The sequence below is a fragment of the Eptatretus burgeri genome, chromosome 7, assembly GCF_056783735.1.
Source record: "Eptatretus burgeri isolate ZD-2024b chromosome 7, Ebu_testis_v1, whole genome shotgun sequence".
Classification (NCBI taxonomy): Eukaryota; Metazoa; Chordata; class Myxini; order Myxiniformes; family Myxinidae; genus Eptatretus; species Eptatretus burgeri.
Window position 1 is genome coordinate 90,380,807 of NC_140967.1, and position 22,500 is coordinate 90,403,306.

The 22,500-nt window shown below is 47.8% G+C and overlaps 1 protein-coding gene and 1 long non-coding RNA gene across 13 annotated transcripts in view; one reads left to right on the forward strand and one right to left on the reverse strand.

Annotated features, from left to right (window-relative positions):
- LOC147023770 (uncharacterized) overlaps window positions 1–22,500 on the forward strand; it is a 94,790-nt gene that overhangs the window by 52,394 nt on the left and 19,896 nt on the right. The gene's annotated exons all lie outside the window — the stretch shown is intronic.
- Window positions 1–22,500, reverse strand: part of PMEPA1 (prostate transmembrane protein, androgen induced 1) — a 282,083-nt gene that overhangs the window by 38,618 nt on the left and 220,965 nt on the right. For 7 of the 11 annotated variants that reach the window (XM_085889548.1, XM_085889546.1, XM_085889549.1 and 4 more), the window contains one exon: window positions 21,500–21,660. In XM_085889548.1, coding sequence (XP_085745674.1) covers window positions 21,500–21,660 — 161 coding nt within the window. The remainder of the gene's footprint in view (window positions 1–21,499; window positions 21,661–22,500) is intronic. The other 4 variants (XM_085889551.1, XM_085889545.1, XM_085889556.1 and 1 more) reach the window with 1 other exon arrangement.

Here is a 22,500-nt window from a genome sequence, read left to right on the forward strand (position 1 = left end):
ACTATATATATATATGTATATATATATATATATATATATATATATATATATATATATATATATATATATATATATATATATATATATATATATATATATATATATTGTTGTGGTTACCAGATTCGCAAACCACCATTCAGGTCCCTTAGGTGAGGTATCTCGGTAAGTGCATGTGTAGTTAGGCCCAAACCCGTTGTCTAGTGGGAATACATGTCATTTATACGTGCTGCGACTCTTCAGGATAGCCGTTTTTCTTTTACTATCTTTATTTTGGACCAACCGCCATGATTACCATCACAACCACAACAACCACCAACCACAACGCCGCTTCACCACAACCGCCACGACCTTTACCGTCACAACTCGCCACCATCGCATCACCGTCATCTCGCGCCACTCATGGGCACCGATGCTGGACTCGTGTAGGGCGCACGTTGAACAGCGTGTACAAAATCACGGATTTTCTGCTTCAAAAACGGATCAAAAACGACACACGCCCACTTTTTGCCGTCCAATCGGTGAGCGAGGGGCGACTGGCCCGCCCCAGGGCGATCGATATATGCAAATTTGTGGATCAAAAAGCCTTCACGCCCACTTTTTCTCGGGCCAATGGGGAGCGAGGTGAAAGGTCGAAGGGAGGGGGTCAAAGGCGAAGTTACGGGGGGATAAAAGGACGGTGTTCGTCAGTCAGCAAGAAAGGAGTCAGCAGGACGAGAACGAAAAGGGAGAACGAGAACGAGAAGGAGTCGGAACGAAGGGGACGAGTGTGGAAGTCTGGAGCCCGAAGCCTGCAGTGGCTGGAGAAGCTGAAGAGAGTCGGACGAGGGGGTGCTCGCGTCGGTGCCAGGAGCTGCACGCCCGAGGGAGGCCGGCAGCGCGACCTGGCCGAGGTGGAGACGCACACCAGGGATAATAAAGATCCTCTATACCCCGAGCATCAGCAACCCCCTCCTGTTTCCCCCCCGCGCTGAGATAGTGCGACCAAGGGGGCCCCGTTCCCACCCCCTGCCAGGCACTGTCCACGAGGCCCGCGGGTTGCGGGGCCATCGCCGCTCCGCGTCTCATCACCAGACGGGTAGGCCCGACCCGGTCTCGGCCTCAGGCCTGCCTCATTCTTGAGGGTATTTCTTTTCCTTGGTTTTGGGTATGTGTTGTCGGCGCCGTCTGTGAAGTAGAATTGTATAAGTGTTGCCGTGTGCTCGGTAGTCGGTATTAGCTCTGCACTGTGTTTTCACTTTTATATTTGCTTTTTGTGTAAATGGAAGTGTGTTTTCTTTTTTTTGTGTGCATTTGGTGGAATTGTATTTGTGTGCTTTCCGTTCGTCGCGAATAAATGTGCTTTATTGTTGAACTGTTCTCCCGCTTCGCTTCGTCTTTTCCTCCATTGAATCCCCATCTTGCTTCACGTAAAGGGTTGGTAGTGGGCTGAATACGCCCGATAATTAATCGAACCGTCGAGGTCGACGATAACACCGCTCGGTTATTCTGATAGTACGGAACGGGTCGCTTAAGTGGCCCGTGTCCGAAGTCGACCTGCGGTGAGGTGCGATCGCCCGGTCTACCCTCGGCGTGGGTACTTAGGTAGTTCGAATTTGGCGAGCAACCCTATCCCACGCGGGGGCTGATTGGCTCGATCGCGGTGAGACCGAAAGGTCCACCCGTGACTGGTTCCCGGCGTTAGTCCGAGAGGGTCACGACTGGATTGTCCGTCCGGTGGGCGACGTGCCGCGATTCGAGTTACGTGGCCGTCAGCACGCCGGCGGGCGCGAATACCGCAACACTGGTGTCAGGTCGTGCGATACAAATTCATCGCCCTCCTCGCGGCACTGGTATCGGAGAACAGGAAAACAGGCTCTCCTGTCTCCGGCTAAATTCACGGGAATCGGTCCAGGGGTGAGAGAAGCGACCCCCGATTCCCTCCAAATTACGAGCGAGTTAAATTAACCCTTCACGAGAAGCAAGATGGCGTCTCAAGGCGAGCGGGTGCCGGGTGGATTAGGTATGTGTAATAGTAATGTAGAATCCATGGTCCAGGATGGAATCCCCGAGCAGGAAATGTTGATTGTGCAGGAACACGGACTCGCCCAACTGAACCCAGGGCCCGAGGTGGGTGCGGCAGCGGCCGCGGTGTATGACACCTCCCCCCCCCTCTCCACCAAGACCCTTCCCCAACCCCTGCCGAAACGGCTCACTTGAGTGCATCCGACATGGCCCAGCTATTCACCATGCTGGCACAAATGAATGCGGCAATGACAAATGAAATAAAAAACGAAATGAAAGGCATGAACGAAAAGATGGATACAAATACAAATGAAGTGAAAACGACGATGGATGCGAATACACAACAAATAAACGAAAAGATGGATACAAAAATGAACGGAATGGAAACAAACATGAAAGAAGAAATGAAAGAGCTACGGGGTGAGACGCAGAACATGGGCCGAAGCCTGCAGGCGGGCATGAAGGCCGTGACCGGGGAGATAAAAATGGCGACTCCACGTGTGGGAGCAAACGAGCTGGGTGGGGGTGCAACGGCTGACAGGCCCGCGGTGGAGGCGGGTGAAAAAATAATTCGTGGAACGTGTTGGGCGAGGGTCGTGACGATGACCGAAAGGGAAAAATTAAATGGGGAGACCAAAACGTGTGAGACGAGACACGAGGTGACGACAACGGAAATAATAGTTGAGACAAGGGAGGTAAAGGGTGAAGAGTTGGCAGAGACACGGGAGACAGAAAAAATAGAGGGAAGACTACACGATGAAGATGGGGTAAGTGACGCACACACACACACGGAGGTAGTGGAGGATAATGGGGGTGAGCTCGCGGAGCGTGTAGGGACCCGGTGCGAGCAGCGGGATGGCCTCCTCCAGGAACGAGGGGAGGGAGTATGCCCCCTTGAGGCGAGTCACGACCAGGTGAGTTCGGTCGTGCTTTGCGAGGTTGAGGGGACGAGTGCTGTGGACGGGTGCACGGAGAGCTTGGGGGGTATAGAGGCCCCGGAGACCCTTGTGGGGACACGAATCCCCAGTATGGTTGTCCCTGTGTGTGTGGTGCAAGGTGTGAGTGCGTCCCCGTGTGTGGAAGCGACCCCGTGTGTGGAAGCGACCCCGTGTGTGAGTGGTGTGGTGGCGATGGTGCCAGAGTGCGTGCTTCCCAGCACGCCGGGTGTGGATGAGGCACCGTGTGTGAGTGAGGCCGTGTGTGTGAGTGAAACGGCCAGTATGAGTGAGGCACCACGTGTGAGTGGTGTGGTGGCGATGGTGCCGGAGTACGTGCTTCCCAGCACGCCGTGTGTGGATGAGGCACGGAGTGTGAGTGAGGCACCGCGGGTTAGTGCCCCCGCGTGTGTGGGTGAGGCACCGTGTGTGGAAGAGACCGCGTGTGTGAGTGTCACCGTGTGTATGAGTGAGGTACCGCGGGTGAGTGCCCCCGTGTGTGTGGATGAGGCACGGAGTGTGAGTGAGGCACCGCGGGCGAGTGCCCTCGCGTGTGTGAATGAAACGGCCAGTATGGTTTGTGTGAGTAGTGAGGCACGCGTGAGTGAACGGCCGTGTGCAAGGTCGCTGTGTGCCAGGGAGACCGTGTGTGTGAGAGAGCGGTATGTGAGGGAGATGTCGGTTGGCATGCGGGAGCACGCAGCCGCGTCTCCCGGTGTGAATGTGATTGAGTGGACTGTGTGCGTCGTAACACGCGGGAGTGCGTGTGTCGAATGGCGGCGACGACGGCGACATGGGAGAAACGAAAGCCGAGTAGCGGCTGTAGTTTCGGGCACCGTGCCGGGTTCACCCAGCAGTGAGCACTCGGTTCGTGCTGTGCAACGCACGAGACCGCCACGTGCTCGCTTGCGAGAGTGAAGTCCCGGTCCGGAAACGCACGCGGTGGATTTGCCGATCCCGCGGACGGACAAAGTTTAGGCAGGTAAATGGATTTGGACCGGACGGGTTCTCCACGCGATCGTGTGTGTTAAGCTCCAACGGGCAAAGCACATGTGTTCGCGTGGGGAACCCCTCGAGACGTGGGGCTTGTGTTTTTTTTTTGCGCACGGTGACGCCATGGCTGCACGTGGGGTTGGAATTCGGCAGGAGGGGTATCTCTGCCGGATGGTCCCGTCCAAGGAGGGACGAGGAACACGTGCAGCTGCATGACGTCACGGGCAGGTGCAAAGTGCGCGAGCTCTGAGTTGCCGCGCTGGCGCTGCGCATGTAAAGAAAAAAAAAAAAAGAACAAGCCTCACTTTCGGGTGCAAAGGATTCCTGGGCAAGGGGTGAAAGACCCCCTTGACCTGGGCACAGGATGGAAACTAGTTAGGGGGAAGGGTTAGCTTAGCTAGACCGACTCCATGGGGCAGGGGTAAGTCCTCATGGAGTCCGTGGAATGGATTAGATAGAGGGATTGTAGCGAGATTTAGGTTGGGAAATAAAATGAATTTTTGAGTTAGGAGACAGAGACAGACTGGTGAATGTGTAGTGGGGACGTAGTTTAGCTACGTAGGTTAAAAGGAACGTGCTACTAGTTTAAGGGACGACGTGGGAGCACGAGTTAGTTAGGGGATGTAGATAGAAGGATGGCAGAGTTCAGTGGTGAGTGTGTTGAAGAGTTGGTGAGTTGTGAGGCATGTGCTTGGTGAGTGAGTGAGGCCAGCGGGTCTGTGTGAGTGGAGTGAATGGGGAATGCATGGTGCGATGAGTGATTGGGGGGAGGAGTGACTCCCGCCCAAGGGACCCCGGGGTCAGTGTAGAGTGAGTTAGCTGGGTTAGTCAAATTGAAAAATGGAGGTCGTTTTGCTGTTGGTGGGAAAGTAGGCTCGAGACCCATTTGGAGGGGTGCAGGAGCCCTGTTGACGGGCTTGGGAGCGTGGCTGCGAAAGGTGAGTATCGCTGAGTGGGTACCCCGGGCACCAGGCTAGTCGGCCGCGGTAGGCCAAGGGCCCATGGGGGGCCGGGATAGAGTAGTGGGCACGGGTGCGCCTGCTTGGTGCGGGGGCCCGGGGCGCCATTAGCCGCGTGGGCAGTGTTGTGGGCACGGGTGACCCTCGGAAAGGGGCCCGGGAGGCCGGCCTGCCACGTGTGCGTTTCAGGGGAGGTGCCATAGGGGGCACTCCCCGGTGTTAGGGAGCTGGTAGGCTCGGAGGCAGTGTAGTGCCCGGGGGTGCCATAGCGGGAGATTCGGCAGAGGGTCGTGCCTGCCAAAAGGGGGCCACGGGTCCCAGCCAGGAGACCGTGTGAGGGCACGGAGAGAAAATTGGGGGGCGAGGCCCGAAATTGTGAGGACACCAACACAGGCGACGGGAATCTGGGTTGTTAGAACCAATAGTTTAAGCGAGAGGTGCTTGTTGAAAGCCCCGGGGTAGTTTAACAGTTAAATGGTTAGGGTAGATTAGGAGATGTACCCCTCCGCACCATCCATCCCCTCGCTGTCGTTGTGGGCCGCTGGACCCACTTGGTGTTAAGATCGCCGAACTCTGGGGAGGCCATTCTGAGGCTTCGTTGGGCCTCGACACAGGACGTTAGCTCTCCCTTGTTCCCCTCCGGGAAGGGAACGTAGGGGTTGGGAGTAGGCTAGGTGACAGGATAGGTTAGCCGAACAAGGACGATAAAGGGGGTTAGGGGACGATTTATAGTGGGGGAGTAAAAATAAAAACAACAAAAAAATAAGTTGGGGCTAAATTGGGGTTTGACAAATTAAGGGAGTGGGTATGTACATTGACAGGCAAAGGCGATAGGTGGGAGGGAGACAGGTAGGTAGGTCCGAGCCCGCCTTCCAAGTGGCCAGCACCACCGCACTCCCTCCACCAACCTCCACCGAACGGCAAAAGCTGGCCAGCTTCATCTGCTGGCTGTGTTGCTGTAAGGCCTGTGCCGGCCCACTTCATCTGCCGGCTGGCTGTTTTTCTTCAAGGCCTGTGCCGGCCAGTTCATCTGCCGGCTGTGTTTGCCTGCAGCAGCCTTCTTCTGCGGGCTGTGTTTGCCTGCTGCCTTTGCCATGCCATGCCCACTGCCCACGTTCACCAGCCCCGTTCAATTTTGCTTTGCCCCCCCCCCCCTGTTCATTGCCATGTGCGCCAGGATCGTAAAAGCAACAGTTTGCAAGCTGCGAGAACTGCCCTGTTGGCAGCTACAACACGGGCCTGCAGTGGCGGCCCGTGCACCGTGTTTGCGTCCATCCATTCATCCATCCATCCATCCATCCATTCGTTGTGCTCATTGCGTGTGCCACTTGAGCTGGCACGGAGACTACGTTTGTGCGGCCCATGCACCGTTGTGGTTCACTGCGTTCAGTTCAAAAGGGAAGGCCTTGGACTGCGTGTGAGCAGCCAGCCACGTTCCCTGTCACCTGCATTGTTTTGAGCCAGAGACTGCATGTGGGCAGCCTGGCTCCCTGCTAACTGCTTTTCTTTTGCAGAGTTCAGTGATCCTGGGCCATGGTTTAGTGTAAAATTTGTAAGTTAAGGTTAAGATGTACTGTAAATATGAGTGCGCCCCCGGCATGTCTGTCTAGCGCCGGCAATTTTATTTAAGTCGTCCGTGTGAGTGAGTTTGTTTAGATAGTTACGCAGCCCTTAGGTTATTTATTTTGGGGACACGAATACCATGAATGTCGCACTCAGGGATCCGTAGGTAAAATGTACTAGGGGAAAACTACACATGATGGCACACGAAAATTTGACGACTCGGGACGAGTCTGTAAAAAGGGAAGGGGTAGTGTTGTGGTTACCAGATTCGCAAACCACCATTCAGGTCCCTTAGGTGAGGTATCTCGGTAAGTGCATGTGTAGTTAGGCCCAAACCCGTTGTCTAGTGGGAATACATGTCATTTATACGTGCTGCGACTCTTCAGGATAGCCGTTTTTCTTTTACTATCTTTATTTTGGACCAACCGCCATGATTACCATCACAACCACAACAACAACCACCAACCACAACGCCGCTTCACCACAACCGCCACGACCTTTACCGTCACAACTCGCCACCATCGCATCACCGTCATCTCGCGCCACTCATGGGCACCGATGCTGGACTCGTGTAGGGCGCACGTTGAACAGCGTGTACAAAATCACGGATTTTGTGCTTCAAAAACGGATCAAAAACGACACACGCCCACTTTTTGCCGTCCAATCGGTGAGCGAGGGGCGAATTGGCCCCGCCCCCAGGGCGATCGATATATGCAAATTTGTGGATCAAAAAGCCTTCACGCCCACTTTTTCTCGGGCCAATGGGGAGCGAGGTGAAAGGTCGAAGGGAGGGGGTCAAAGGCGAAGTTACGGGGGGATAAAAGAACGGTGTTCGTCAGTCAGCAAGAAAGGAGTCAGCAGGACGAGAACGAAAAGGGAGAACGAGAACGAGAAGGAGTCGGAACGAAGGGGACGAGTGTGGAAGTCTGGAGCCCGAAGCCTGCAGTGGCTGGAGAAGCTGAAGAGAGTCGGACGAGGGGGTGCTCGCGTCGGTGCCAGGAGCTGCACGCCCGAGGGAGGCCGGCAGCGCGACCTGGCCGAGGTGGAGACGCACACCAGGGATAATAAAGATCCTCTATACCCCGAGCATCAGCAACCCCCTCCTGTTTCCCCCCGCGCTGAGATAGTGCGACCAAGGGGGCCCCGTTCCCACCCCTGCCAGGCACTGTCCACGAGGCCCGCGGGTTGCGGGGCCATCGCCGCTCCGCGTCTCATCACCAGACGGGTAGGCCCGACCCGGTCTCGGCCTCAGGCCTGCCTCATTCTTGAGGGTATTTCTTTTCCTTGGTTTTGGGTATGTGTTGTCGGCGCCGTCTGTGAAGTAGAATTGTATAAGTGTTGCCGTGTGCTCGGTAGTCGGTATTAGCTCTGCACTGTGTTTTCACTTTTATATTTGCTTTTTGTGTAAATGGAAGTGTGTTTTCTTTTTTGTGTGCATTTGGTGGAATTGTATTTGTGTGCTTTCCGTTCGTCGCGAATAAATGTGCTTTATTGTTGAACTGTTCTCCCGCTTCGCTTCGTCTTTTCCTCCATTGAATCCCCATCTTGCTTCACGTAAAGGGTTGGTAGTGGGCTGAATACGCCCGATAATTAATCGAACCGTCGAGGTCGACGATAACACCGCTCGGTTATTCTGATAGTACGGAACGGGTCGCTTAAGTGGCCCGTGTCCGAAGTCGACCTGCGGCGAGGTGCGATCGCCCGGTCTACCCTCCGCGTGGGTACTTAGGTAGTTCGAATTTGGCGAGCAACCCTATCCCACGCGGGGGCTGATTGGCTCGATCGCGGTGAGACCGAAAGGTCCACCCGTGACTGGTTCCCGGCGTTAGTCCGAGAGGGTCACGACTGGATTGTCCGTCCGGTGGGCGACGTGCCGCGATTCGAGTTACGTGGCCGTCAGCACGCCGGCGGGCGCGAATACCGCAACAATATATATATATATATATATATATATATATATATATATATATATATATATATATATATATATATATATATATATATATATATATATATATATATATATATATATATATATATATATATATATATATATATATATATATATATATATATATATATATATATATATATATATATATGAGGCCCTGCGAGGAGGAGTGATGTAAGCGACATTTTTTAATGATATGATTATGATGATGATAGGGTAAGTGTTAAAATAGTGCTTTATGGCATGAACTCGAAAATGGCCGATGTATCCCTTGCATCACTCCTCGCGGCACCTCATATGTAATATATTTTTTTTAACACGAGAACAGGAATCGGAAAAAGAATCGGAACACGAATTGGAACAAGAACTTGCAACTGAGTAGTACTTTGGCTCAATTAATTTTTTTTTCATTTTAAATATACAATGTCAAGGCTCGTATAAGAAGCAACACAGAACGTATAACAATGGGACCAGGAGACGAGGGATGGGAGAGGGAAGCAGAAAACAGTGTGGAATAGACACGAGATCTGAGGAGCAGGTTGGGGCAGAGTACACGGGGGAAACAAGATGAACAAGACAGGGACTTTCAGGAAGGAAAGCAGGGAATTTTAAGAAGGTGGGTTTGGGGTGGAATAGCGGGGGTAGAAAAGATCGATTTGGAAGGGGGATGAGAAGAGATGGTGGTAAACAGCTGTTTTGAAGACCTGAATTTGAGAGTGGGATTGAAGTGTGTGTGGGAGTTTGTTCCAAAGGTGGGAAAAAAAGAGAAATTCAAGAGAAGGTGAGCAGTGATTCTTGATTTTGGTAGTTTTAGCAGAAAGGGGTTGCTGGTGGACCTTGAGCGTCCTGCAGAAATATGGGTGGGACAGACAGCAGACAGCAGCAGGGGAAGGGAGGGTGGCGAGGCCGGAGAGGAAATGGGAGAAGATAGAAAGATCACCGACCTGCCTGCAGTGAGAGAGTGAGAGGCCCAAAGACAGCCTCACCGTGGGAGATACCAATAATCCTAAATGTCTTGGTTTCCACAGCGTGTCGCCGTGAAAGGTGAGACGTGGGAGCACCAGCCCAGAAGGGAGGGCAGTACTCCATCAGGTGGTGGATGCAAGCTTTGTATATCGTCAGGAGCTCAGCTGTGCCAAGGAAGGACTTTGCATGATGGAGGATGCCCAATCGTTGACTGGCTTTGGAGGCCAGGTTGGAAATGTGGCTTTCTCAGGAAAGATCATGGCAGACAGTGAGACCCAGAAGCTTGAGTGAAAGGACTTCAAGAGGATTGTTGAGAAAGTAGATGGGGGGGGGGTCCAGATGGTGTTTTCGGAAAGACAGTGAGTGTGTGAGATTTGTCAGGGTTGAAAGACACCTTTCTCGTGTTGGACCAGCTTGTGATTTTATCCAGATCTTCAGAGAGGGAAGAAGCTGCTGCTTGCCAATCTGAGGGATGACAGATGGTCCGGCAGTGGGTGGAGTCATCAGCAAAGAGATAAAGAGGATTTTCCAGAGTCAGCGAGATCATTGATGAAAATGAGAAAAAGCACAGTGCTCAGAACACTGCCTTTTGTACAGGCATTATATGACATGACCTCACACAAATTGCAACAGAAACTCTTTCAGCTGGTTTATTCTCATAAATATGTCCTGTATAACATATCAAAAGTCCTAAGTAATCCAAGTGGTGGAAACTATTGAAAAGTACTGAAATCGGTGATGGCATTTTTCTCCATTGCCGCCCATGTAAAAATAATGGATTTTTGCATGTCTGCTTGTCTGATGTCCACACAAAGGGTTCAGTGCTATGCACAATCTCCTAGAAACTTTGTTTTACATGAGACATGATATTGGGTGCAGTGCAGTGCATGTTCAAAAGGAAATTCACAACAAATTGAAGAGATTTGCATTGTAAAAACGGTCAAGTTGAAATTTGCAAAATGTGCAATCGGTGAAATTCATGTGTGGTTATTTGGCACAGTTACTGTACTTTAAAAATGAATACTTTTTTACATTATTGCAGTGCCATCACATCCTGAACAATTAGTGGCCCTCCAAGATGTGCCATTTGTAAGGACCCTGCAGAGGGGGGCGGACAGCCACCATCCACACTTACTGAAAAGGGGAGTGACGCCATCAACTGAGCAAGTAAATCCAGAAATGATGACATTCATACATCACCTGGGGAACTGGTTCATCAAGTCTGCCGCAAGAAATACACCAGCCAACAACAAATAGCGAAAACACTAAAGGAGAAAGGACAAGAGCAAGTTGACAGGCATGTGCGACTACACTCAGCTGATGAGAAGGAGTTCCATTATGACAGAGACTGTCTGTTCTGTGGGTGGTCAGCGCATATTGGGACCAAGAGGAAGAGTTCTGATTGGACTGTATTCCCAGTGAGGACAGTTAAGTTCAAGGATACGCTCTTGAAATCTTGCAATGAAAGAGCAGATGCCTAGGCAGTCATAGTGAAAGCTTGTGTGTTGCATGTGCATGACCTGCATGCTGCAGATGCAGTGTATCACCAAGTGTGCAGCGTAAATTTCCATACCAAGAAGTAAATGCCAGCAGCTCATCAGACCAGCGAAACTGAGGTAAAGAAAACAAAACTGGGTCGGCCACAAGACCAAGAAAGATTTAATGTCTTTCTGGAAGTTGCAAACTTTCTTGAAGAAAATGACAATGAACAGATCACGATCAATGATCTTGTTAGCCGGATGGAAAACAATCTCAAAGGCTCAGAATGTCAAGCATAGGGCTACACACAAATGAAGTTCAAACTGAAGGAACAGTTTGGTGACACAATCATCCACACCGAGATTAATGGGAAGCCAAATGTGGTTACCTTCAGAAGCACAGCCAAAGCGATCTTCCAGGACTTTTATGCTCACAGAAAAGCAAGAGGATTATTGAAACTGCTGCCAAACTTATCAAAAATTACATCAAATCAGTGGAAACATACCATGATGTATATCCTGACTGAATCGCTGAAGTCTGAAGAGGATGCCATCAACTTTCTTCCAGAAAGCCTCAGGGTTCTACTGAAAGGGTTGCTCGGGGTAAAAAAAATGCCAGCATGAAAACTGCCTCCATCGGACAAGCAATCATGCAGGCGACCCGACCAAGAGTTATTTTGACGCCACGACAGATTGGGCTAGGAGTCCAGGTCCACCACCACTTTGCATCATGCTTCCTGGTCGATACGCTTCACAAGCTTGGATTCTGCTGCTCCTACAAGGAGGTGCAAAGATTTGTTCGCAATGCTGTGGTGTCGCTTTGAACTGACATTCCTGGCTTCTCCTGTGAGTTCATCCAGTATGCCGCTAACAATGTGGACCACAACATTCGCACCCCGAATGGCAACAACACCTTCCATGGCATGGGGATGATTGCTGCTGTTACACCAGCAACCAAGACCATCAATCCCATCCTCAGAGCAAAGGTCACCCCTGATGTTTCCATGGTGGGAAGAGTTCCAATTCTGTTCCACAGGGAAGTAGATGGTGGAACAGACGCAGCGACGTACCAGAAGCTTGTCACTATGGAGACACAAGACCCAATGGCAGACCTGGCTCTTATATAGAAGACAGCCATCATTTTTGCCTCACCAAGGCCAGCATGGTCTGGGATGGTGCAGTTTGTACAGCATGGCAATCATCCAGGGAAATCATCCTTCGTCTTACTTCCATTGATCGACATGAATCCCAGTGACACCACATACATCTTCTCAACACTGAAGCTTGTAAGTGAGCATGCCCGCAGCGACAATGCCACACCAATCATTACCTTTGATCAACCAATATGGTGGAAGGCCCTCTTGATCATCGATGCTGAACCGGAAGGAAGCGACTTGAGCAACATTGTCCTGAGACTTGGAGGCTTCCACACCGAGATGAATTTCCTGGGGTCCATCGGGCATTTAATGGCTGGATATGGGTTATAAGAAGTTCTGGAGCTCGTCTATGCAAACAACGCCGTGGTGCACATGCAAGAAGCACGACATTGAGTGCTCTGTTGCATGTAGCCACTACAAAGGATCAGGGTGTGCAAATTCATTTCAGACTGAATGTGGTGACTATGACTATGACTATGATGAAACCAGTGGTTGAGTAACCAGACAACCGAAGTCCTAAACTATTATGTTGCCTTATATAGTATAATAGTGCTGTTACTTTAAAATAATGTCTTCAGAAGCACATGACTTTTTATCGTTACACATTATTAGTTGTGTTGAACATCAGTGCATACACTATTAAAGTATATATGCCAGGTCATAATAAATGGATTTAAATCATTTAGAGGTCATATCTGAAGGCATGGGTCATCTCAATAAAACCAGACCATCTTCCTGTGGAAATATGTGTTTAGTATTACATATATAGTTAGAGCATTGCTAAATATCCCATTATAAAGTAGCAAAAAGTGGTACCAGAGTATGGTTAAGAAACATTTTGGAAAAAAATATATATATAATAATAATAATTAAAAAATAATTCAAAATAATTTTAATTTATAAAAAAATGTTTTCCATCACTTGGATTCATGAGGACTTTTTATATGTTATAGACACATTTATGAGTAATGAACAATTATCAGATTTTCTGTTGCAATTTGTGTGAGGTTCAGTCCTTATTTGTCATATAATGCCTGGACGACTTGAGGAACTCCAACCTGGACAGGAAGAGGGGATGAGAGAACTCCATTAAGGGCCATACTTTGACTGCAACAGGGGAGGAAGTCTGTGAAAAATGAGTGGAGTTGGCCATGGATACCATGGGAAGAGAGTTTGATGAGCAGGGCCAGGTGCCCAGACCATATCGACAGCACACGATATGTTGAGGGAGATGGCTCTGATCACATGTCTGGCATTGAGGATCTCCATCCATTGTTGGAAAAGCAGGAGCAGCAAGTCCAAGGTAGAGTGACCTGGTATGAATCCAAATTGATGATCAGAAATCAGTCAATTGGAGAAGAGGAAGGATTTAATGTCTGAAGCGATGATGGATTCCATAACCGTGCTGATGATTGGGAGAAGGCCGATTCGTCTGGAGTTGCAAGGATCTGTTTTTGCACCTTTTTATGCAGAGTGGTAATGTTTGCTGATTTCCAAGCAGATGGCAGAAGACCTTGAGCAAATAAGAGGGTGAGCAAGAGCAGCAGAGCAGGTTTTTAGGACACGTGGGCTGATGCTGTCTTGACGAGTTGCAGAATCAGAGTCTAGGTTTGACAGCAAGCTCTCCACCTTATCAGGAGAAAAGGACACGGAGTCCAGGAACAGCTGTGTGTGACTGGGTAAGGTAGGTCCAGAAAGCGATGGGTTTGGGACACATTATTTAGAAGCAAACACAGAGTTTAGGCATTCAGCCTCTTCACGTGCAGTGCTGTTAGGGTTCGTGGTATTGCCTTCAGTTGGATTTGCCTTCCATGAGGTAAAGGTAAGTTGTTTCAAGACAGCTGCCTTGCCACCAGCTTCAGTGTGCCATGGGTAGGAGGAAGGGTAGGACAACTGAAGATGAGAGGGGATAAAACTGTGCATGAGGGAGAGAAAGTTTCTTTGAAAGAATTCCCAGGATGAGTTGATGTCAGAGAAAGTAGAATGGGAGACCAGTCGAGAAGTTTGATTGCTACTTGAAGTCCTTGCCAGTCGGCCTGAGTGAAATGCCAGACAGGACGGCACTGAGGTGGTTTTCTAATAACAGCCAGAGAGATGTCTACTTTGACAAGCATGTGGTCAGATGAACCGATTGGAGCAGAGGAAGAACAGCAGATGTTTTCTGGGAATTGCTCAAAATCAAATCCAGAAGAGATGGAGTATCATTGGTTGAGATACTGGTCCGGAAGTTGACAGATTGTCAGTCCTCTTGAGTCCCAGAAGTCTTGCTGAAGAGCCATGGCAGGTGAGGGAGGTACCCACACCCAGACAACTGGCATGATGGCAATTGAAGTCACCACATATGAGGAAGAGAGATTTGGGATGAGAGGATAGAAGTTGGTCCATGCTTTCAGCGAGCGAGGTGTAAATGGAGTCTTCACTGTTTGGTGGAAGGTACAACACACATATAAACATGAGTTGGGAGAAGAGGGGAAGCCATAGCCAGAGGTATTCCTGGGAATGTGGGGGAGTGATGTACTCGCATTCTAATTGTACATACGTTATAGACATACTCACCTAATTGTACATACTTTATGGACGTATTCACATTCTAATTGTACATACTTTATAGATGCACTCGCATTCTAATTGTACATACTTTATAGATGCACTCACATTCTAATTGTACATACTTTATAGATGTACTCACATTCTAATTGTACATACTTTGAAGACATACTCACCTAATTGTACATACTTTATGGACGTATTCACATTCTAATTGTACACACTTTATAGATGTACTCACATTCTAATTGCACAGACTTTATAGACGTACTCCCATTCTAATTGTACATACTTTATAGAGGTACTCACATTCTAATTGTACATACTTTATAGACGTACTCACATTCTCATTGTACATACTTTATAGATGTACTCACATTCTAATTCAACATACTTTATAGATGTACTCACATTCTAATTGTACATACCTTATAGACGTACTCACATTCTAATAGTACACACTTTATAGATGTACTCACATTCAAATTCAACATACTTTATAGATGTATTCACATTCTAATTGTACATACTTTATAGATGTACTCACATTCTCATTGTTCATACTTTATAGATGTACTCACATTCTAATTGTACATACTTTGAAGACATACTCACCTAATTGTACATACTTTATGGACGTATTCACATTCTAATTGTACACACTTTATAGATGTACTCACATTCTAATTGTACATACTTTATAGACGTACTCCCATTCTAATTGTACATACTTTATAGACGTACTCACATTCTAATTGTACATACTTGAAAGACGTACTCGCATTCTAATTGCACATACTTTATAGACGTACTCGCATTCTAATTGTACATACTTTGTAGACGTACTCACATTCTAATTGCACAGACTTTATAGACGTACTTCCATTCTAATTGTACATACTTTATAGACGTACTCACATTCTAATTGTACATACTTGAAAGACGTACTCACATTCTAATTGCACATACTTTATAGACGTACTCGCATTCTAATTGTACATACTTTGTAGACGTACTCGCATTCTAATTGTACATACTTTATAGACGTACTCACATTCTAATTGTACATACTTTATAGACGTACTCACATTCTAATTGTACATACTTTATAGACGTACTCACATTCTAATTGTACATACTTGAAAGACGTATTCACATTCTAATTGCACATACTTTATAGACGTACTCACATTCTAATTGTACATACTTTATAGACGTACTCACATTCTAATTGTACATACTTTATAGACGTACTCACATTCTAATTGTACATACTTGAAAGACGTATTCACATTCTAATTGCACATACTTTATAGACGTACTCACATTCTAATTGTACATACTTGAAAGACGTATTCACATTCTAATTGCACATACTTTATAGACGTACTCACATTCTAATTGTACATACTTTATAGACGTACTCACATTCTAATTGTACATACTTTATCGACGTACTCACATTCTAATTGCACACACTTTATAGACGTACTCACATTCTAATTGTACATACTTTATAGACGTACTCACATTCTAATTGTACATACTTGAAAGACGTATTCACATTCTAATTGTACATACTTTGTAGACGTACTCACATTCTAATTGTACATACTTTGTAGACGTACTCGCATTCTAATTGTACATACTTTATAGACGTACTCACATTCTAATTGTACATACTTTATAGACGTACTCACATTCTAATTGTACATACTTGAAAGACGTATTCACATTCTAATTGCACATACTTTATAGACGTACTCACATTCTAATTGTACATACTTTGTAGACGTATTCACATTCTAATTGCACATACTTTGTAGACGTATTCACATTCTAATTGCACATACTTTATAGAGGCATTCGGTTGAAAAAAAAAGATAACGTGTACTACCGGCTACCAAGAGGTGGTGTTTGTGACCTACGTTAGCACATTCTATGCAGATGAACAAAGGGACGTAAATGGAATGCCCTCTGCTTTGGCAAGGGTAATAACAGAACAGGAATGACAAAGAATGAAGGGGATGGGGCAGGGATGAGTTGACAAGGAAGGAGATGATGAGAATTCTAAAGAAATAAAATTCAAAAAAAATAAAAATACAAAAGAGGAAGAGTTATGGGATGGGGTGGAAAATGAATAAAATCGTGGAGTGACCTGGTGAACAAGCGTGAAATATAGGTGGTTCAGCGAATGAGGGTTGGGAGGGAAGAGTAAAAGTAAAACAACGAGATGGAGTTGATGATTTACGAGACAAAGGATTGGTTTTCGGGTTCTGGGTTGCTCCACATGTGTTCCTGGTTCGTGAGTTTCTCCATCAAGCTTATCAAAGCTTAAGTTTCCCGAACCAGATACGTTGTGGTTTCCTGTTCTATCTTCATTCCTTTGTTGCCGGTCGTGTTTTCATCCAATTTTCTGTGCCGAACCTTACCTTGTGTTGAATCGTCATATTGTTACGGATTTGGAAACCTTGTGCACACAGACAGTCAGCAGTCCCCGCTGTTCAGTTATTTCGATAAGTATGTGTTATAGTTAGGGTCCCATCCCCTATGTCTAACGGGAATTTCATGTGTGCACTGCAGGTTTCTTTTATAGTCAGGTTTTTTTTTAACATCTTGAAGCCGCACAACGCCAACAAATCTCCTTCGTTCTTCGCTCATCGCCTCAGCTCAGACTCCACCCCTCGTCTCATCAGGAAGCTCATCACCTCAGGCTGGCTCCGCTTTCGCCAGATGGAGTGTTCGGCCTGACCAATGAGGGGAGGCCACTGGTCGCCCGACAACCCCTCGTCCAATCAGGAAACGAGTGGCCGGAGGAGAGGGGAGAGTAGAGTGGTTGTCAGGACGAGTGTACTGCAGTGATCGTGGCCTATTGCTTTGCAGTGGCTCCTCGTGGTGGCTTGGTCTCAGATGTGGTCTGCGGTCCTTCGCGGTGGCTCATCGTGGTGGTGGCCGAGCAGCCAAGGTGGTGGGCCTGTGGATTTCGGAACATGGGTTTGAGTCCCACTGTGGTGGTTGGAGTCCGGTGTGACCGCGCGAGGCGGAAGGTACCTGGCCAGGCTCTGTTCCCCCAGCTCGCCTTCCCTCTGGGCTGAATGAAGACCCACGGGGTCCATTGTGTGTGTGTGTGTGTGTGTGTGTGTGTGTGTGTGTGTGTGTGTGTGTGTGTGTGTGTGTGTGTGTGTGTGTGTGTGTGTGTGTGTGTGTGTGTGTGTGTGCGTGCGCGCGTGTGCACACACCAGTCTGATAAGTAGAATTGTAAAGTGCTTTTCGTTCATTGTAAATGGTATTTCTTTATTCGGATAACTCTGCTCTGTGTCTCCCTCCCTATTGTAAATAAATATCTGTTAAATGTTCCAGTTCATTGCCTGTCATTTCTACCATTGACCCAGCACGGTGCGTATTGAGAATTAGTAAGGCCATCGGTACCGTAAGTTGTCATTGGGTCCGATGGACTGTGGTAATTCCGCTCGGTTACCAATGAGGGGAGGCCAGATGGAGTGCGCTTGAGCGACCCGGTTCGACAGAGTCCGTTGAGGGTGTGATTTCCCCGGTAATTTAGCGATGTGGGTACTTAGGTATATTGAAATTTGGCTATTAACCCTACCCCACGCCGTCAGAGAATTGGCGAGCACGGTCCTTAAGTGACCCGTGACCTTTCGGGGTTGTCCTAGTCACGACCTAAATTCCGGGTGTTCGGTGGGAGACGGCTCTACTGCTCCACCTCGTGGTCGTTTATCGCCACCGACGCCCGGCCCACAACAATATTTGTGTCCTTGTTGAAGTCTGGCCTACTCGTGTATCACACGTGCTTTGTTTTCTCTCAAGTATTGTTACTTCTGATCCCTCAGCGTAATCCTTTTCCCATCCTTGCAACAAAAATCTAAACAAAAAAAAAACTCTCCTTCACTCTAAAAATGTTTTTTTTTTTAAATGACAAAACAGGAAAAACCAAACTCAATGCACCATGCACTTCATTCCCTATCAATATCCCCAAACTGTATCTTCACTGAATAAAACGTTTCTCCCTTTAAAAGGTCATAACAACATAAAAAAAAAAAACAGTATCTAAAGAAAAGATGTATTTTAACATTCTTTTCTCAGGCTATTAAGCACACTGAAAATGCCTTGCTTTCTTGACTACTCTGTCAGGAACCTCCTTCTCCTCCTCCTCCTTCTCCTTCTCTAAATGCAGAGTTCATCCAGCCTCCTCTCGTACCGACAGCTCTATTTTCTTCCGTGCCTTCAGCGGAAAACGTTTTTTCCCACCAGCACTCATGAGGTCTGTTGCCGTATCTCCAGTTTAGGAATCCTCAGTCCATTTTGCGGTGTTTGTGTGCACATGACAATCAATACCCCCATGACGTCCATTAACGGTGTCAAACCCCGACTTGTCAGTGCCCTTCCATCACACACCCTCTCAGCTTACCTCCCGTTCCACCCTCCTCTCAATTTCACTCTCTCCCTTCCCCCCCAGCACCTCCTGGCTTCCCCCCCCCACCCCGGACTCTTCCAGCTTCGCCCCCTCCCCGCCACAGCCTTCCCCCCCCAAAAAAAAATTCACACCAGTCCTGCAGCCTCACAGCTTCACCCAAACCCCACACCCTCTGAGCTTCAGTCCAGCCCTCCCCACCAGCCCCACACCCTCCCAGTTTCCTCCCCTCCTACTTCCACTCCTTGCTCCTTTCCACATTCCTACACCCGACCAGCAGCTTCTCTTCCTGTCCCCAACTGTGTGGACCTTACACATCCAAGGTCTCTCAATCCAGGCCACTACTGATAAACTGGACATCATCTCTCACATAATCTTTCCTCCCATAGGACGTCCCTGACTCATTCATGTCTCTCCATGGCTATTCTCTCTTCTGGTTTAGGTGACCTGAACCCCGTACTATCGGCGGTCACACTGCAAATCAAGAACTCAATTTCTCACTCTTACACCTCCCAAATCCCAGGAGTACCTCTGGCCAGTGTGACCACTCCTCATTTTCATAAATGCCAAGGTGAGCCAATGAAAAAAGCCAAGAATTCACAAGGTTTCGGAAAAGCAATGATAATAGAAAACCTATATGCCAAGAAAACCTATAGAAAACCAAGACGCCAAGGTGGACAACGAATAGCCAAGATCTTGTGAAAAAAGCAAAGGAGTGGTCACACTGCCTCTGGCTGCAACTTTCCTTCCACTCCCACATGGTGTTTGTCTGTGTGTTGCACCGTCCTCCCAACAGTGAAGACTCCATCAACATCTCTCTCGGACGACATGGACCAACCTTCAACCACTCATCCCAACTCTCTCTTCTTCATATGTGGTGATTTCAATTCCATACAGCAAAGGACTGTATGTTTTGCACCTGAGAAGGTAGAGAAGTTTGTGGCAACCCGATTCTGCAACTGCACCGGACAGCGTCAGCTCACGAGTCCTAAAAACCTGCTTGAATTCAGACCAGGTTACTCTACCCTGGATAGGCTGCTTCTGCTCTCCCAACAATGGATGGAGGTCCTCAATGCCAGACATGAAATGAGAGCCATATCCCGAGACATATCGTGTGCTTTCAATACGGTCTGGCACCCTGCCCAGCTCACCATACTCTCTTACTATTGTTTCTGAGGACATCTCCACTCATGGCTCGCAGACTTCCTCTCTTGTCACAGCAAACTTGTGGTCCTAAATGGAGTTCTCCCATCCCCTCTTTCTTTCCAGGCTGGAGTTCCTCAAGGCAGCGTTCTTGGTCCTGTTCTTTTTCTGTTTATCATCAATAATCTCTCCGACTTTCTGAAAATTCCTTTGTTTTTGCTGATGACTCCACCCTGTGCCATACCATCTGTCATCCCTCAGATCAGCAAGCAGCAGCCTCTTCACTCTCTGCAGATCTGGATAAAATCACAAGCTGGTTCAACACGTAGAAAATGTCTTTCAATCCTAACAAATCTCACACCCACTGTGTCTCTCCGAAAGGACGCCCCCCCCCCATCCACTTTCTCAACAATCCTCTTGAAGAAGTCCTTTCATTCAAGCTTCTGGATCTCACTGTCTGCCATAATCTTTCCTGCAAAAGCCATATTTCCAAGCTGGCCTCCAAAGCCAGTCGCCGACTGGGAATCCTCCGTCGTGCAAAGTCCTTCCTTGGCCCACCTGAGCTCCTGACCACTTACAAAGCTTTCGTCCGCAGCCTGATGGAATACTGCTCTCCCCTCTGGCTGGTGCCTCTCACCTTTCTCGGGTTCACACTGGAAACCAAGGCATTTAGGATCATCGGAATCTCCCACAATGAAGCCGTCTCTGGGCCATCACTTTACCATCGCAGACAGGTCGGTGGTCTCTGTCTTCTTCCTCTTCTACTCCTCTGTTTTGTTCCTCTTATTCCCTACCCCTGTAACCAACTTCCACATTCTCTTTAATCTCTTTCCTCGCTCCAAGTCTTCAAGACAGCTGTTCACCACCATCTCAGATCGTCCGCAATCCAAACCAACAATCTTTTCTGCCCCTGTTAAACCACCTCCCTCCTCTCCCAGCCCACCCCAAAAAAATATTTTCCCCAGTTTTTACTTCCTGAGAGTTTGCTTCTGTATCCATCTCATCCACCCCCTGCATTCACCTGTACCCCTCATCCTTACCCGTATCACTTATCCGTCTGTTTATTTTCTACCTCGTCCCAACTGTTAGTGTTTTCCCCTTCTCATTCATTCTGCTGTTCCTTTTTATCTGTTGCGTCCTGATCCGTTCTGTGTTTTAGCTCTTCCATGAGCCTCGACTCTATTAAAAGAATAACAATTTTTTTTTAAACAAGAATCTGTTGGGGATGAGTCCAGGTGAGATGAATGAGATAGAGGAAGAGGAGTATGTTTACAAAGATACAGGACAAATGGAAATTGTGATTTCTATTTGTGTGTGTTGTGTTTTAGAAATGAAGGTCATCACCAGCAAGACTTCTCCCCACCCCTACCCCACCTTTCTCACCGAACAGGTGTGCTGACGACGGCGGCGCTGCGCATGCCTCCCGATGAACGATGCCGAGGAGAGCTTGTAGCGATTGAGGATGCAGGTTACCATGATCACCATGATCACCACCACAGAGACGATGACAAGGACGTGAACAAACTCGAGACGAGCTGCAATGAATGAGTGAAGAGGAAGCAAAAAAGGGGGGTAAACAATAGTACTGCCAAAAATGGAAGAAACATTCCTCTTTCGGTTTGGCAAACTATCATCACCTATCAGCCAAACATGGTTATCAGGTTTCAATTGGAATTGGAATTGCGAGAGAATCCGAAGCAATTGAGTGAGAGAACTAGAACAGGTTGGGTGATTGGTGAAGTTGCCATTTTGATTTATTTGGATGCAGCCTGTAGCTGCTGGTTGCATCATTGCTCAGAGCGCGGCTGTGCTGCTGATGCAATGCCCCTGCTTCCAGTAAGCTGGTACTCCTTTTGCCGATTTTGGAAGGATGACAGACTGAGTCAACCTACTTGGTGTTATTTAACAGCGTGACAGGGGCTCAGACTGATCAAGACCCTAAGATATTAAGCCAGCCACCTTAACCGTTAAGCCAACACCAGGCTTTGTTAAACCAAAAGAGGCATGTGACATGTCAGCTCCACATTATCAATTTTAGAATTTTTCATGACAATTTCGTGAGAGTCAATTTGACCAGGTGGCTTTTACCTTTTTTACCAGGTGACTTTTACGAGCATTCGTAACAAAACTGAAGGTCGAATCAAAATAACATCCTCAGATGCCAAGTTGAGCCACTTGAAATCCTTGAGAGATCAGCAGCAGCGAGGAAGACATGCACATGATGCCAAACATAACAGACAAGAATCTCAGAAAGGTTGCAGCAAAGTGGTCCCATCAACAAAACATATGTAGGACATGCATGATCACTGAAGAGCAAAATACAGGTAGTTCAAATCATTGTAGCCACCAGTTGGACGTGCTCTGTAGGGTTTGTA